This window comes from Lithobates pipiens, unplaced genomic scaffold (genome assembly GCF_037356315.1).
Source record: "Lithobates pipiens isolate NorthernLeopardFrog02 unplaced genomic scaffold, aLitPip1_a1.2 Scaffold_19, whole genome shotgun sequence".
NCBI lineage: Eukaryota > Metazoa > Chordata > Amphibia > Anura > Ranidae > Lithobates > Lithobates pipiens.
This window is the reverse complement of record NW_027507764.1, coordinates 115,899,160-115,915,990: the sequence shown is the minus strand read 5'-3', so window position 1 is coordinate 115,915,990 and position 16,831 is coordinate 115,899,160. Positions and strand designations below refer to the sequence as shown.

Here is a 16,831-nt window from a genome sequence, read left to right as displayed (position 1 = left end):
ATTTTTAATTTAAAATTGCTTGCAAAAGGTTCTACAATTAATAAACAAAAGGGTTCACAGATACTGTGAAAATTGTTGATCTCTAAAATAAAACATTACAAAAATGAAGAATACATTATAATAAATACAGGACCAAGAAATCCATTTCCCTCCAAAATCAGCTATTACAAATGTGTGTCTAGTGATACTGTTGGTCTTCAGGTGATGGGAGGTTATGAAAAACATCTGGACATTGTCTGATTGCATTGCGTCTTTTGAACTTTTTGGCCATCAAGGAAAACTCAATGTCTGGCACAAACCCAACATCACATCACCGAAAGAACACCAAACATGGTTGTGGCAGCATCATGCTGTGAGGATGTTTTTCAGCAGTCGGGCCTGGGAAACTGGTCAGACTTGAGGGAAAGATGGATGGTGCTAAATACAGGGATATTCTTGAGCAAAACCTGTCCCATTCTGTGATTTGAAGCTAGGAGGGAGGTTCACCTTTCAGCGGGACAATGACCCCAACACACTGCTAAAGCAACACTTGAGTGGTTTAAGGGGAAACATGTAAATGTGTTGGAATGGCCCAGTCAAAGCACAGACCTCAATCCAATAGAAAATCTGTAGTCAGACTTAAAGATTGCTTTTCAGAAGCGCAAACCATCCAACTTGAAGGAGCTGGAGCAGTTTTGCAAGGAGGAATAGCCAAAAATCCCAGTGGTAAGATGTGGCAAGCTCATAGAGACTTATCCAAAGCGACTTGGAGCTGCGATAGCTGCACAAAAGGTGGCTCTACAAAGTATTGACTTGGGGGGAGGGAGGTGAATAGTTATGCATATTGACTTTTTTGCATCACAATAAAAAAATTAAAAAAATCTTCAAAAAGTTGTGTGCATGTTCTGTAAATTAAATGATGCAAATCCTAAAACAATCAATGTTAATTCCAGGTTGTAAGGCGACAAAACATGAAAAATGTCAAGGGGGGTGAATACTTTTGCAAGGCACTGTATGTGCACATTATGACCAAAGTGCAGCAAATATTATAATACTGTTTTCCGTGTAACATGTTGCAGGATCCACAAGCCAACGTCTTGTTTAGAAGAGAAGTATTTATTCTATTCCTCTTTGATGTAGAGTTTATTAATGGTGACAACATAATGTGTTTACACAAAGGATGAAGAATAATTATATATGCACTTATAAGGAACAGGCCTGTAGGAAATAAAACAGCAAACAGTAGGTTTGGATTTATAAATTGAGCATAAATAATCACAAAGTGTGTAGTGATTTTATTCTAAGTATGAGTATAGGACATGCAAACAAAAACAAGAGAAAGTGCACCATATGACCAGCGTTGTAACACTTTTCTGTACATATTATTTGAGATCCTCAGCTTTCCCAGGATCCCTTAAAAACACAGAGTGCTTTGACCCTCACCTAGCTAGAGCAGTTGAGGGCTAGGGACCAAGGTTTAATGAAACAAATAAAATTATATGGTTTAGTAATTTAATGTAGATATCTGGGAGGGGGTACAAATCTAAATGTTTGTTCATCTCCCCCCAAACATGGAGGGAGGTCCTCTATGGTTTTCTCAGGACACAGATCTGCAAACAAAGATTTAACTTTTATAGCTTGTGAAATCTAATATTGCAGCATGGCTATAAAATATGTTGGTTCCCTAAAGGAGGAAAAAAAGGAAGGAAGAAGGGCTCACAGATGCTGTGAAAATTGTTGATGTCTAAAATAAAACTTTACAAAAATTAAGAATACATTATAATAAATTAAAGGATCAAGAAATAAATTTCACTCCAAAGTCAGCTATTGCAAATGTGTGTCTAGCGATACTGTTGGTCTTCAGGTGATGGGACGTTATGGAAAAAGTCTGGACGTTGTCTGGTTGCATTGCGTCTTTTGAAAAGCGGACCCTATGCGTAGTGACATGCTGCCACAACTTACAGAGGTAAGGCTTAAAGTTCAAGATGGGAGCAGCGAGTTCAGAGGAATGAGAAGATTCCTTGTTGACATCATTAGAAAATTTCTGCATGAGTGTTTGCGTTGAAGCAAAAAGAACCAACTTGTATTCTTTTAGCAGTTTATCAAGAAGCTCAATGCATTTTCTCATGTTTGACTCTTGCTTGGCAATGCTATCTCCTCCATTATTCCTGTCGATCCAGTAGAAGGAAGAAAGACTATCTATGATTAATAAGCACAGTGTGGGATGACTGCAAAACATGTTTTCTAGAGAATAAAGAGTAAGAAGCAGCTGAACGCTACTGTTGCAACAGACTAGGAAGAGTCGACTCAAACACTCTTTCACCGTCTCCTCATTGCTCTGTGCCAACCGGTGTTCAAGAATAGTCACCAACCGAAGCATATCGAAGTGATAATCTGTGTCTATGTAGATCACTTCCACCTGTAAACCACCTTCGGATTTAGGTAAGATGCACCGTGCAATTAGATGACAAAACATTTCCGTTTTCCCTGTGCCTTCGGCACCATGAAATTCGATTATGTCACCTGTGTATGAAAGGAGAGCATCAGCTTAACGTTTCTTTGGAAAATATCAGATGGCTGTTTTAAAACATTCTGTAAGCCCAAGATAAAAACACCTCTTTATGCAATGCTTCCAACAGTGTAGCACACTTGGTAGCCAAAATGAAGATTTAAAGCACAATTCAACTTCAAATCAGCTAAATACATTCCAAGTACATTAAAACAAAAATGTGCTCAAAGTCATTAGACCCCATTGCACATGGGGCCATCTAGGTGCAGTGGGGCCCTCTTGGTGTTTTAATGCATCCACTTTTTGTCCAGTCCCTGAAGCCTGTCAAAGTCTATAGCAGGCTGTGGCAAGATGCAGCTGAATACTGTACTGAGTGGTACCAGCGTTTAGGGCCTTAGGGGTTTAGGGATAAATTTTCTTTTTGTGCATAGAAATGCCTGCCCCCTGCTAGCATGCTGCAAAGAAGGACCATTGATCTTGGTGTGAAAGCAGTGGTTTCTCTGCAGAGGTCTGTCACACCACCTTCTGACACAGACCCATAGATCCCCAATCCATAAAGCTCATGCTGATAATTGGAGAGCTTTAGTTCTGACTCAGAAGGGGGCATGCAAGATGCCATTTCCTTAAAGTGATTGTCAATCCCCTCTGTAAAATAACATTATGTGCTCCAGTGTCTGTGTTATATAAAAAAGCTGCTGATCTGTACCTTATATCAGAGTGCCTCCGGGTGCTCACATGACTCCTTGGCCCTCTTCTCTCCCTGGCATCAGCCGGGGAGGAGGGGAGTAGAGAGAGCCGAGGAGTCATGTGAGTGATGGGAAACGCTCTGATATAAGGTACAGAGAGGGGGTTGTATGTTTATATTGTAGTTAGTATAGCAGCATGAGGGGAGAGCTGGGGAGCGGACAGAGCTGACAGGCAGGGGGGGGGGGGGTGGAGAGAGCAGAGAGGAGAGCTGCAGATGAGGGAGGCATGTAAACAGACCAGTCTCAAGGCTTAGCAGCCATGATAAACCATGGTCAGTTTACAGGGGAGAGGGCATAGCCAGGCAGGATCAGCCAGGTTTTTTAGCTGATAGAAGGGGCCAAATTACAAAGCACTGTGTTGTTGTTCATGTTTTAAAGGAACAGGATCTGTTTTTTTTTTTTTAGGGTAATACACACTTTAAAAAAGCAGCCACAGTCTGAGCTGAAAGGTCTGTTTCCTGCAAGCGTGCTGTATAGAAGGTATTTTGCTTTCAGTGTAGAAACAGCAGTCTCTCTGCAGAGATCTGACATGCCACAGCTAGAGTCCTCTAACCAGCAGGTAGCATGAGCTTTGCTGATTGAAGCTCATGCTACCTGCTGTAAGTCTGACTCAGCAGGAAGCAGGTCAGACCTCTGCAGAAAGACCACTGCTTCCACATTGAGAGTAAGTGTCCTCTTGCAGCACGCCAGCAAGGGACAAACTTTTCCACTCGGAGAGGGTCTGCTTTTTATGACCTGATGTACCCCTTGCTGAGATCTCGAATCACCAGGGAGCTTTGCTGACTGGAGATCTATAGGCCTTGCTCAGAAGGGGGTGTGACAGACCTCTACAGAGAGAACACTGCATCCACAAAGGGAGCAATGGCTCTTTATTACAGTATGCTGTCAGGGTACAGCCTTTTTGACTCAAGAAAATTAACTATAAGACTTTGAATTTCTTTTGTTTTAATGCAAGTGGAATATAATTAGCTGATTTAAACTGAAGGTTTAGTTGGGCTTTACATTTTTTTTTAAATGTTGCTTTATGAGAAGAAGTTACTGTATAATTCACAAAGATGCATGAGAAACAGCCCATACATGGGCAATTACATTTTTGACATCCAATTAATATTGTGAAGAATAATGTTCAATTGCTTGCTGTTAAATGAGGCTTCAAAGAAAGCTGACAGCTTCAGTATTGGAAAATATCACAGCTAGAAGATGACTGGTTGCTATGGCCAATGTGAACACTTTCAGGTCAAGCCCGTTATTTTTTTCAGTCAAAATAGTGAACACAATATTCTTCAGCATCAATCATTCTGCTAGTTGTGGGTACTCTTATATGACATTATGCTATGGCCTCGTATTCCTTTTCATGCACCATAGGTTTTCCAGCTTTTTCACATCAGAGTGCACAAAAGAGACACAGGATCAGTCTCCAGTCCCTCATGGCCGCTCCCGCTTTGCCTTTTGCTTCCAACGACTTTTAATGTTTGTAACAACTACAAACATTACGTTTATTTCCCCTAAAGAAGAGACGCTTAAGAGGAGATATGAAAGTGATCTACGCATCTTTAAAAAGGGTAACTCTTGCAGTGGGAGGAAATTATTTCACCTAAGGTCTCTAAGGAAGACACGTGGACACAATGAAGTTGGACAAAAGTGGTTCAATCTTAAACTGTGTAAGGCATTCTTTACTGTTAGACAAGTAAGGATGTGGAACTCCTGTCCACAGTTGGAGGTGTCAGTGGGGAATGTGGATAGCAGTCAACGCAATGTACGGCAGGGGTCAGCAACCATTCAATTGCGGGCAGGTGATGGGCAGATTTCGTCCCTCCTTTCCTAACCCTCAGTATCTGGACAGGTGCAGAGGTGGCATTTACTAGAACTGATCTCCTGCATTTTTCTCCTTTGGCAGCTGAAAGCCAGCTTCTCCTCCTCTCCCTCCCACCAGCATTCAGCTGCCAGGGGAGGAAAATACAAGGAATCGCTTCCAGTAAATTACACCTCTCCGTTTCCAGGTTTCCCTTCCTTTTGCTACTTACGCTCCCCTGGTCCCCCCCCCCCCCACCTTGGCAGTGCTGCTGGCTCCCCCTCCTCTCTTTTCCTGACTGGGCTCTTTAGGATTGAGAGCAGGGGAAGGAGCCAGTGAGTATGCGATTTACTAGCCTCTTCTTTTTCTGAATGAACACTGACTGATCGGTACAGATCACTCACTGGGTTCATTTATTACTGAAGCATAGTAAACTATTTACTATGCTTCGGTTTGTAAATGAACAGGGAGACTGTGCAAAGCTCTTCCTGTTCGTTCATTCATTCATTCTGTGCAGCCGAGGCTACAGAAATGGAGATTGAGGGGTGTCCAAGAGCAAAAACTGCAATGTTCTGAGGCACAGGAAGCAGCGCAAGGGAGAAAGACCTCACTGAGGCTACAAGAAAATGACTGCCAGCTGTTCTTGTATAGTAAAAAACACTAGGAAAACTAAGGCCGCGTACACACGGGCGGATTGTCTGGCCAACTAAGTTCGTCAGACAATCCGACAGACAGTCCGTCCTACTTTTGAATGAACGGACTTGACCACACACGATGAACAGACAGTCCGCTGAAAGCTTGCGTGATGACGTGTACAACACGTACGACGGGACTAGAAATACGACGTCCAATACACTGCAATGCAACCTTCGGCCGTGTAAATCCTTTCTGAGCATGCGCCATACTTAGTCCGTCCAACTTGCCTACTCACGAGCGGACTGTCCGCTGAAACCAAGTTTGGACGGACTGTATTACGGAAATTCCGAAAGACTTAGTCCGCCAGACTGTCCGCTGAAAAAGTCAGCTGAAGCCCACACACGAGCGGATTGTCCGCTGAAACACGTTTCAGCGGACTAAGTTGGACAGACAGTCCGCCCGTGTGTACGCGGCCTTACAGAAAATTGACCGACGACCATGCTGTACACAGAGACTGAGAGAAAATGGCGGTGGTCAGCGCTGTGGTGGTAGCACATGCAGTGCCCACAGACACCAGCAGAGAGACAGATGACAGCACATGGACACAGACAGCCAGCACAGCCCCCAGCCCAGGTACATACACCGCACCACAGCCCAGCCATGCAGCATCCCCTGCGGGGGGGGGGGTTATACAGGCACAAGGAGAGAGGAAAGGGAGAGGAGGGACCCCCTAATCAACCTCCCAGGGAATGCCCAGCTGCTCTGTCCTGCCGAGGCAGGGAGAGCTGTACATACCGTCCAGACAAGCTGGAGGCATCCCATCACAGACCCACACCCGAGCAGTACGGGGTGGCTGCTGGCCATGGCACACTGTGACAAAGACATCCGTAGTCCGGTCATTTGTGTGCACCGGAGCATGTAGCTCACCAGCCGCCCCTGGAGCCTGAGGGGCATGTCGTGGCTGACCCAGCGTGTAGCTAGGGCTTGCACATGCTCGATGGCCAGGCTGGGGAAACTACAAGGATCTATATTATCCAGCCTGTCACCAAACTGGCTGTTGGTAGAAGATCACATGAATATCTTGCGCAAAAGGCAAAATACGGAAAAAAATCCCCAGGACCGATGGTCCCTTCAAGGAGCCTAGGTCCTTCTTCACTAGGCAGAAAAAAAAAGTGAGCTGCAGGAAGCAGGTTGAGGGGTTATAGCCAGAGGGACCGCCCCCTGGGCAGAACTGTACAGTTCTGTTGTTTTCATATGTATTACGTGTTCTGCCTAGTCCCCTCCTGAAGGTGGGGTAATAACCCTACGGTCAAGATTTAATGGAGCTATGTCCGTCAATGAACGAAAGAGAAATGGAGACTGAGGGCTGTGTCCTTAAACTTCTTTCTCTGTCTCAAAAGTGAGACATCAGGGGTCTGCTTAGACTCCTGATACTTCAAAGCCCCCCAACAGGGCTGCCAAAAAAATAAAAATAAAATACTGACACTGCCCACTGACACAATCCACACACTGCCCACTGCACTACCGACTGTCCACTTTTAAGGCAGGCTAAAAAAGGGTGCCGAACCGCAGTGATTTTTGATTACTTTCATGTTGTTCAGGTAGATCTCCACCTCTCAAATGTTGCCTACCCCTGATGTACAGGGATATAGGAAATGGTAGAGATATAAACACACACACACACATTCCGTTTGAACTGGATTGATGGGTGTCTTTATTCAACTTACCAACTATGTACTATACAGAAAGATAAGATACAAATATTTACCATGAACTGGACAGTCTACGCTGGCAAAAAGTAATGGTTCAAGTTCTTTAAGTGATGCTCGACCTTCCAGTCTAGCAAGCAACTAAGGAAATAGAAATGAGAACAATAATTAGTACAATTAAATATAGAAATCTATTCTGTTATCATTAAAAGGTGTTTTACAGAAGAAAGTGGGACCCGGTATCCATCAAAGAACGGTCACTAGAGAAAGTCACAGTTCTGCAAATTAACAATGAAAAATTGTTTGTTTAAAAGTGTCAATCAGCACTCCCATTGGGATCTGTGCTCAACACTTACAAATTGCAGTTGCATTGTATTTTAAAAGATTCAATACAGATTGCTGAAAGATCCTGCAAATGCTTTGTGAAATCTTGCTGTTCTCACTGTTTTTATACAAGCTGAAGCCCCGCGTGTGAAACAGGCCTTAGGGTGCTGCTGCTGTTTTGTAAGCGCACATCCTTAAAATCCTCAGCTCTCCCAAGAGTACATGAGAAATCTGAGCATTGTCACTCTCACACAGGCCAAAACACAGGAAGCTGGGCAGAACGGGAATAAGTGACAGTCTCCTAAAATCCCAACTCTCACCCTTGCACCCCGTACAGACACAGTCACTCTTCGTAATGTGACAGGCACCTATGAGTGGCCCTGAACACAGATAGATTGTTTGCATTTGTGGCTGCACACCCAGGGCCGCTGATAGGCCAGTACATCTGGCCCTGCTGTACCGGGCCTGACCAGCAGGGGGGCCCGGGCAACCTAACTGCCAAAAAAAAAAAAAAGTTCCTCCTCCACGATCATGGATTGCCATAAATAACGCGCGCTATCAGCAGATAACATCCAGCCATAATCCCCTCCACCAAGCACCCCCCCCCCCGTGCCCCCCACGATCGGTACAGTTTTTTTTTTTCCCAATATGTGTTCTAAACTCTGTGTATGCGGCTGCCTGTAGTGGGGGGGACTCTGTCTTCTTTTTCGGCCACGGAGGAATACTTCCTCTGCACACCGCACAGCATTAGAATAGAAAGGTTATGCTGCGGAGTGATATGCCCAATCCTCTCTCTCTCTACACATGACTAACAAGAAGCAGAGAGAGCAGGGGCCGGGCGATCGAGGTGAGCTCTTATCTGGAAGTTGGGGACAAGGTGAGGTGTGTATTCTTGATCTTGAGGCATAAAAGATGACACAAAACTGGACTGACCTGCTTTTGTGTCATACTTAATGATTACATTTTAAAAATCGTAAGCAATTTTGTACTTTTGAAACATAATTTTAATAATTGCACTTTAATGAATTCTAGCACATGTAAACACAAAAGAATACCCATTTTTTTTTAGGCTGGGTTCACACTGGAGCGGCTGCAGTGCAAATCACATGCGATTTCTGTGCGATGCGAGTTCAGCCATACAGATAGTATGGCTGAATTTGCATCGCACCCGGCCCCAAACTCGCACAGGACCCTGCAAACTCGGACAGGAATCGGATCGCATGGTGTGAACCCCCATGCGATCCGATTCTGCTGTGGACCAAAAAAAGGGTCCCGTGCGAGTTTGGGCCGGGATGCGATGCGAATTCAGCCATACTATCTGTATACTATCTGTATGGCTGAACTCGCATCGCACAGAGATCGCATGTGATTTGCACTGCAGTGCGGTGCGAATCGCATCCGGTTCTCGTAGCCGCAGCAGTGTGAATCCAGCCTAAAGATGTTGAACTAACATTACATTTCACTATGTATGGTCTGGGGAGGGGCAATGGGTGGGGCTGGAGGAGGGACTAGGGGCGCGGCCAGGGTGGAGCTGAAGGGGGGCCCCGTCAGGTAGGCTGTACGGGGCCCCGTGATTTCTATCAGCGGCCCTGTGCACACCTGCCACATTTGGATGAGTAGCTGTGCAGTCATGCATCCTAATAGACTTCAATGGGCTGCACAGCACCTGGAAGCTATAGACGTGTCCTGTTCGACCTGTGTTAGAGTCACTATGACAAGCCATATCCTTGTACATTGTGTTCCCCGAGAAGCACTTCTGGCAGTTTTTTAAAAGCAGTGTTCCACCTGGGGAAAAAAATAACTTTTAATGTGTGGACACTTATCTGTCCAGGGAACCCGTGATCTCAGCACCCCAGGCGATTTTGGGATCGGCTGTTGGGTGCTGCTACCGTCATTTGTGCTTTATACTGTGCTTTCTAACTGACCATGCAGTGGAGGAAGGAGACTAAATTTCTGCTTTCTCCCGAAGTGGGGAAGGGCACCTGTCAAAAATGGGTACCTGTCCCCGCCCCCCCCCCCCCGAAAGGTGCCAAATGTGGCACCGGAAGGAGGGGGAGGAAGCAGATAAGTGGAGGCTCTACTTTTGGGTGGAACTCCGCTTTAAGTTATCTACACTCTCAGCTGATACCATTTACTATGGAAGGGAGTCCCTTCCTTATGCAGTTTAAAGTGAAATGGCGGCACAGTGGTGTGGTGGTTAGTACCCCCACCTAGCAGTAAAAAGGGTCGCTGGTTTGAATTACCAACCACGACACCACCTGCCTGGAGCCTGTATATCCTCCCCATACCCCCGCGGGCTTCCCCCGGGCACCCCGGCCTCCCCCCACACCCCAAAGACATGCTGGTAGGTCAATTGGCTTCTGTCCAAAATTGGCCCTAGTATATGAATATGGACCTCAGATTGTGAGATTGTGGGCTCCTTGAGGGTAGGGACCAATGTGAGTGTGCAATGTGCAGGGATAGGGACAATTGTAGACACTCACTCAGGTTGAACTGGATGGACTGGTATCTTTATTCAACCTTGCTAACTATGTAACTATATAAACCCCCCTACTGTTTTCAACCAAGGAACCTGCCACCTTGGCCTCTCTTTAATCTTCAACTGCCATGGTGCTGCACGTGATTTGTTATGACATCAGCTATTTAAGGCTGGGTTCACACTTTTGCGAATTGGATGTAGGTTTCCCCATATCCATTTCGCATAGCAGGCGATTGTGACCTGCTCTGTATGGAGCCAGTTCACACATCTCCGCAGTGGCTCCGGTGCGAATTGCACAGGAGTCCTGTATGCCTTTTGGCCCATTTCAGGTCTGGAGTTGGCCTAAAATTCGGGCTGAAAAATCAGACCTGAACCGGAGGATGGAGACGCACTGCACTCCTGCTGTGAGCCATTGTGTGCTGCAATGTGAACTGTGCCTGATGGTTTCAGTTTGGTTGACAGCACAAACAAATGAGACAGTTAGCTATCCCGGCATGCCAGTAATGTAACCATTAAATCAGTGGGTTTACTTGCATTTTAAAGTGGAACTAAACCTATTGAATTTTAACAATTTAAAAAAAAAACAGTTACATTCTCATCATAATGCTAAGATAGCAGCTTCTTTTCGATTGAAAAAGCCCATGGCGTGCAAACACACCCAAAAAACATCCACCCGGTGCATAAAAAAAGTGCACACACATAAAGAGTGAAACACTAAAAAGTGCAGAGGGGTGTCTGATGTCCTCCACTAGGAAGGACCATGCCCTGATCCCCCGGGGTGTTAGGCTCCAGACAGGGACTGAGGTACCAGACTTTCCCCGGGAGGTCTGCTGAAACAGAGCATACTAGGTACTATGGGGCTTCCCCGAAGGTAGGCCCCCCAATAGAGGGCGGACCAAGCCAGAAGGCCTATGTCCACCCTCCCACAAGACTTTCAGGATAGGTCCGAGGACCGACACCCTACTCATCAAACGTGAAAGTGACAAACGTGACGCACACAACACAAATAAAATAAATAAAAAGTGAGGAAAGGGATACTGAAGAGGAGAGTGAAAAGATAGCAGCTTCACTGGTTTAAAGGGATATGAGGGTAAAGTTCCGCTTTAAGATTAAACCGCTTCTCTTCTAACGTCATTATGTGGCTGCATGTGGACAAACCTGTGGAGAGAAGTTTGAAAACGTACTCCCTTAAGGCACAGTTCACATACAGAGCTCAGCATAAACGAGTACACCCCAACAGATTTGTCAGAAAACTGTTACTTTCCTTTCAGAATAAACATTTTCTATGGGACACTACACTACAAAATACTGCCACAACAAAATCCTAATTAACAATAATTCAGCTACAGGTGAGTCTAATTATTCATTAAACAGGTGTCCAGAAGACAGTCGATTATAAAAGGGTGTTACTCAACAAAGAGAACCCCTTCCCATTTCATGCTGTCAGCAATGGCACCACATGGAAGAGAAATGTCACAAGGCCCGAGAAAGAATTCCATTTCTTTACACAGGAAAGGTGAAGGCTACAAGAAGATCAGCAAAGCTTTACTTGTCAGAATACTGTAGCAAAAGGGATACAAAAAATTAACAAAGATGGAACTGAAACCATCTCATAGAGACTTCCAGGCCGTCCATGAAAATTAACACCTCAACAAGAGCGTCTTCTGATGAGAAGGGTTGAAGAAAATCGCCATGCAAGTTCACTGCAGTTAGCTAAAGAAGTAGAAAGCCAGACTGCGGTAATTGTTTCACATGACAATACGGCGTACACTGCCGAGAAATGGCATGCATGGGTGCTGTCCACGAAGGAAGCCTCTCCTAAAGTTCATGCACAAAAGCCCGTCTAGAATTTGCCAGGACCCATGCTGAAAAAGAAGACTACTGGGACTCTGTACTCTGGAGGGATGAGACCAAGATAAAGGTTTTTGGAATTGATGGCTTTAAAACTGTATGGTGTTGCAAAGGTGAGGAGAACAAAGAAAAAATGCATGGTGCCTACAGTGAAACATGGTGGGGCAGTGACTGTCTGTAGGGCTGCATGAGTGCTGCTGGTGTCGGGGAGCTGCACTTCATTGATGGTATCATGAATTCACAGATGTACTGCTCTATATTGAAAGAGAAGATGTACCATCACTCTGTGCCCTCTGTAGTCTTGCACTTCTCCAACATGACAATGAACCAAAACACATATCTAAAGCCATTTTGTGCATTTCTGAAGAAAAACAGGGTGAAAGTGATTCAGCTGCCAAGTATGTTTTCTAAGCTGAACCCAATTGAACACCTATGGGGAATTCTGAAGAGACAAGCATCACTCTCCATCCAGCACCCAGGCTCTAAAAAGAGGTTGTTCTTGAAGAATGGAAAAGATAGATGTTGCAATATGTCGCCATCTTGTTCATTCCATGCCTAGAAGACTTGGTGCTGTCCTTACAAATCATGGAGATCATACAAAATCCTAGATGTAGTCGTTTTTTTGTTGTGGGGTGCATTCATTTTTGCATCAACTAATTTGAGTAAACGGAACATTTTGTAATCTAAGTTAGATTATCAACCTTATTTCATGTAATGAGCTAAATAAACATTCTATAAGGCTCCATGCACACTGGAGCTCATAAACTGCAGTTTATTGGAGTTTGGCCATTTTTTTTTTTTAAAAGCCCATAAACATGGACGTTTTTAAGCTTTAATAAGCAGTGGAGTTTATGGGCTTTTTTCTGAACGCCAGAAATTCGCGTTCAAAGTGCCGTCTTTCACCGCAAAAAAACCCCCGGAAAACGCAGATAAACGCTCATAAACACGCGTTAATTACTGTTCGGCATTCTATTTTTTCAATGCATTGTGGGAGTTTGGGAGTGTCCTCTGTGTATTTTTATTGAAAACTCCCATAAACGCTAATAAACGCACATTAAAAGCACGTCTTTTAACCAGCGTTTTCTGCCAGCAATCTGGCGTTCAGAAAAAGCTTTTTTGAGTTTCAGTGTGCCTGGAGCCTAAAACTCAGTTTTGTCAAAATTTTGGAAATTGTTCTTGTGTTCATTGAGATGTTGATTAACCACTCACAGACTGGAAGATTTGGCTGCCTAATGACCAGGCCATTTTTTGCGATACAGCGCTGCTTCGCTGACAATTGCGTGGTCGTGCGAAACTGTACCCAAACAAAATTGATGTCTTTTTTCCCCACAAATAGAGCTCTATTTTGGTAGTATTGGATCACCTCTGCGGTTTTTAATTTTTTGCGCTATAAAACAAAAAAAAAGACAATTTTGAAAAAAAAAAAAAAAAAAAGAAAAAAAATATATTTTTTTTACTTTTTGCTATAATAAATGTCACCAAAAATATTTTCAAAAAACAAATTTCTTCCCCAGATAAGGACAAAATATATTCTTCTACATATTTTTGGTAGGAAAAAAAAAATTGCAATAAGCTTATATTGATTGGTTTGCGCAAGTTGTAGCGTCTACAAACTATGGGCATTATTATTTTATTATTATTATTTTTACTAGTAATGGCGGTGATCTGCGGCAGACAGATCGGACACTTTTGAACAAAGCCTTAAGGGTAAGGCACAACCCGAGAGCGAGTATTCATCATAATGGAAAGCACCTACTGATCAGTGCGACCATGTGACTGTGCTAACCAACAAGTAGTACATCTAAAGCTTCTTCTTCTATTAAGGTGTCGAAGAAGAAAGTAGCCCTTCTAAACTGTACTGGGATTGTGTACTTGTATTGCATTGTGAACATTTTGATGGATACTCACTTGGGGGGGCTGCATGTTGCTTTGTACGGACCACTACATCGCCAACACAGGGCATCATAGACGCCAAGTACAGTAGAGTCTGGATGGGTGGCCAGGATATTTGGAGTGAAATATTATAATATTAACTTTTCTAGAAAAGGCGAACTTGCCCTTTAAAAGAGAACACATTGCTTTTCTAACCAACTTAAAATGCAACTTCACGTAAGCTCTCATCTCCTCCCTCCTATGATCATTGGATCATTCCAGGTAACTATTTCTGACAGGTGCCTGCTCCCTTTTCTGCTGTTCTTGCCAAGGTGAGCTTAGCAGAAGTTCACTCCCTTCAACCTCCTGGGACATGTCACACATCCCAGGAGGCTGCGGGGCCAGTCTGAAAGCATTTTGCACAGTCTCCCAGATGTACAGGTGGAGGTGGCTGAGAGACATCTGGAAGTCACAGCTGGTTTCCCACAACCAAGATGGCAGCACCAGGGATCTGAAGCCCTGAGAAGGACCGGCTCCAGTGAAGACAGTAAGTGTCTGCTATAAGTCAGCAGCTACAGTATTTTTAGCTGCTGACTTTTAATTTAAGTGCTTCCCACCTGCCATATAGTGAAAAGACATGCGGGCAGAAGCACTATCGTTCTTGGGGGGTTCGCAGAGCGGCGATCGGTTGTGCGCTGTGTCCACACAGTGGATCGCTAACTATGGTAAACAGCCTATGACATAGGCTCTTTACCATGTGATCAGCTGTGTCCAATCAGTGGGTCTCATGCATGCATGGAGGAAGCAAGCTGTGAAACAGCAGGACCTCACTGCCAGCTTCCCACAACCAAAATGGTGGTGCCGGGAAACTGAAAATTGGTGAAAAAACAGTTGCTAAATGTCTATTTATTAAAAGTCAGTACAGTACTTGTAAGCTGCTGATTTTTTATAAACGACTGAAGATCCTCCTTAGTGTGTAGGAGAAGAATAGGAATACTCACCCTTATGGCGGTGTGTTGAACCCTCGCTTTCTTGCAGAGCTCCAAGTGTCGGGGATCTCCCACATGCTTGGGTGTGTTGGATAGTGTCCCCCACTACTGCTGTAGTTCCTTCCACTAACCCCCACATCAGTACAGGACACAACAGTGACATAGGGGTCAGTTAGGGTTGCCACCTTTTCTTCAATAAAAAACCCAAACACTTTAGCACAGCATTTTTTTTTATAGTATAAACTATACATATATTTTGCTATTAAATAACATTTCTAATCATATGAAGTTAATTACAAGAGTCCCCTTTACATCTGAACTCGCAGAGTTCCCTTTCACTATAAGGGAGGACTCTGCAGACTCTGATGTAAGGGAGAACTCTGGGGCCTCTGACATATGGGATGCTCTGGGAAACCTGATTTAAGGTTGAATACTGAGAACTCTGATGGAAGGGAAAACACTGTGGCCTCTGGTGTAAAGGGAAACTCTGATGTAAGGGGTGCTCTGAGAACCCTGATGTGTCTTAGCGTACTTACTGAGAGGCAGGAGAGAGAAGGGGGGAGACTTCAGTCACAGGCAGGGGTGGATGGTGAGCTCACTCACCCTATGGCAGTCAGCACCTCTCATGCAGATGGATCGGAGGCTGCTTGACTCCAATCCCTGGCACTATGCCTCATAAAAAGAAAGTTGGGGCTGGAAATTTATAGTGTGGGCAGACACAGCAGGGTAGGGGTGGGGGGAAGAGGTGCAGATTGAGCCCTCTTTCCTCTCCCGTCTGTGTGTTTGGGAGCGGGGTTGTTAATGCTGGCTTTAGGGGCTGTGAAAGAGTAATAGACACTCTCAGCTTAGACAACTGCAACCAGCAACCCTGCTGGGAAGCCATAGTCCAGTCTAACTAGTGTGTCTGAAACCCGGACGCATGATTCCAAACCCAAACTATCCGGGTGAACCCTGGACAGGTGGCAACCTTAGGGTCAGTGGGAGGAACCATAGAGGACGTGGGGGGGGTTCACCTTGGGATAACAGCAGCATTTAGGTGAGTGAGGACTGAATGCACCACACAGGTGAGTACGCCTCATGTCCTGGGGTGGAAATGCACTGACAGCTCCATCTAGTGGCTGATCTACAGATCTCTATATAACTCAGCCACAAACATATGGCAGTTGACATATCATGTGACCAGTCTAAGAATAGCAGCTTCCTCTCCCCTGGCAGCAGTGCAGTGTGCTCCGAACTAGTGTAGATGTACACAGCTCTGTGTGCCCGCCCACTTAAGCCGAGGGGCGGAGCACAGACACCTACTCCTTCATGATAACACACTCAGGGGAGGAGCGCTATGAGCGGCACATTACCACAAGAGGGCGCCGCTCCCCCTGCACACCTAAGTCACCATTCACCTGAGTGCCGGACTCCGCTCTCCGCGATCCCTCGCTCATTGTGCGCGCCAAGCTTGGCGAGCACCAGCCGCCGATATCACGGGCATTGCGCCTTAGTCTCGCGAGACCTAGATCCAGCCAGTCACCGGTAAGGCCTCACTTCCTGGCTATGTGGGCGGGGTCCAGTACTCGATAGGCGGAGTTTACTAATAAGTGTGAGGTCAGGTCAGGCTGAGAGGGCGGCTCCCAGGCAGTGACAGCGGAGACGGATCACGCTGTATCACTCCGCGAGGACTCCCTGACGTCAGTTTCGTGCAGTTTGACAGGCAGGGCGGGGCTTAGCGCTTATGCCGCATGCATGATAATACCGGAGGGCGGGGCCCAGCTGAGAGTTCTAGACTGGAGGGCCTCGCTGGGTGACAAGAGAGGCGGGAGAATAACTAATAGGTGGGCGTGGTTTCCCGCTGTTTACAGGGCTGTGTGTTAAAGTGTCACTCTACATAAAGTTTTTCAATAGTAAGTTCTGGATGGGATGCAGTAGGTTGACTTTGCGCATTGTGTTCTGTTTT

The 16,831-nt window shown here is 45.2% G+C and overlaps 1 protein-coding gene across 1 annotated transcript; it reads right to left on the bottom strand.

Moving 5' to 3' along the window:
• Window positions 1-1,076: 1,076 nt before the first annotated feature.
• XRCC2 (X-ray repair cross complementing 2) lies at window positions 1,077-16,513 on the bottom strand. The gene is made up of 3 exons (XM_077491168.1): window positions 16,284-16,513; window positions 7,431-7,512; window positions 1,077-2,502 (listed from the first exon to the last, which is right to left on the bottom strand). The coding sequence occupies exons 1-3, from the start codon at window positions 16,320-16,322 to the stop codon at window positions 1,775-1,777; spliced, it is 849 nt and encodes a 282-aa protein (XP_077347294.1). The 5' UTR covers window positions 16,323-16,513; the 3' UTR covers window positions 1,077-1,774.
• Window positions 16,514-16,831: the final 318 nt, after the last annotated feature.